At 33.5% G+C, this 901-nt stretch overlaps 1 protein-coding gene across 1 annotated transcript in view; it reads right to left on the bottom strand.

The window, feature by feature from the left end:
* TTN (titin) overlaps positions 1–901 on the bottom strand; it is a 242,421-nt gene that overhangs the window by 157,482 nt on the left and 84,038 nt on the right. The window contains exon 94 of the mRNA XM_017735567.1: positions 469–759. Coding sequence (XP_017591056.1) covers positions 469–759 — 291 coding nt within the window. The remainder of the gene's footprint in view (positions 1–468; positions 760–901) is intronic.

Raw genomic sequence — 901 nt, 5'->3', positions numbered from 1 at the left:
CAGCAGGAACCTTTACATGCAAAAAATAGTATGAGAACTAAAGCACTATTAGGCTGCAAAACTATATAAAAATATTTAAAGAAATAATAATACCTGCAATTTCCTGTAAGACTGTTCTGATGAAGTGTCATGCTACCACAACACAGTGTCAACACTGCCTAAGCTTAGATTTCATTGCACAAACCCCCTATTACTCCATGGAAAGAGAATGATTTAAAATTGAACAGAAATGTCACAAAGACTTCAATGTTCACTTTAAATTAGTCATAGCAAATAGTGAAAAAGAAGCTTCTCATTGAAAAAAATAATCACAAAAATAAAATAATTTCTTGACTTTGTGGTTTATGTCCATCTCTGGACAAATCACTGCTGTTAAGTAAAACAAGCTCATTAGAGAGAAGCTATATACTTGCAGCTACATCAAACAAAGAAAAGCAGGAAGCAAAGAAAAATAAGACTTCAACCAACCTCTGATAACAATGGAAGATGTACTCAATACGCTTCCTGCTTCATTGGACACTTTACAGGTGTATAAACCAGCATCTGATTGCTCTACAGCCTTTATATGCAAAAGCAGGGTATTGTTCTTGAAAGATATTTCACAGTGAGCACTTGAATGGACTTCCTGATTGTTCTTATACCAAGCAACAGTCAAAGGCTGAGAGCCAGAAACACGACCCTCAAGTTTAAGTTCATTCCCTTCTGTTTCTTCTACTGCTTCAGATAGTTTCTTAGTAAAAGTAGGTGGAATTTTTCGTTCTGTAAAAAAAAGAACATAAATTCCATGAATCTATCTTGTGATGATAAATCCTAAAGACAATGTTGCAAGAAAAATTTGAACATTGGGGAATTTATATTTACTCTCATTTAAACTGGATATATTTTTAAAGTGAAATTATGC

This window comes from Corvus brachyrhynchos, unplaced genomic scaffold (assembly GCF_000691975.1).
Source record: "Corvus brachyrhynchos isolate BGI_N302 unplaced genomic scaffold, ASM69197v1 scaffold255, whole genome shotgun sequence".
In the NCBI taxonomy this organism is placed as follows: Eukaryota; Metazoa; Chordata; class Aves; order Passeriformes; family Corvidae; genus Corvus; species Corvus brachyrhynchos.
The sequence above is the reverse complement of the archived record's forward strand: the minus strand, read 5'-3'. Positions and strand labels throughout refer to the sequence as shown.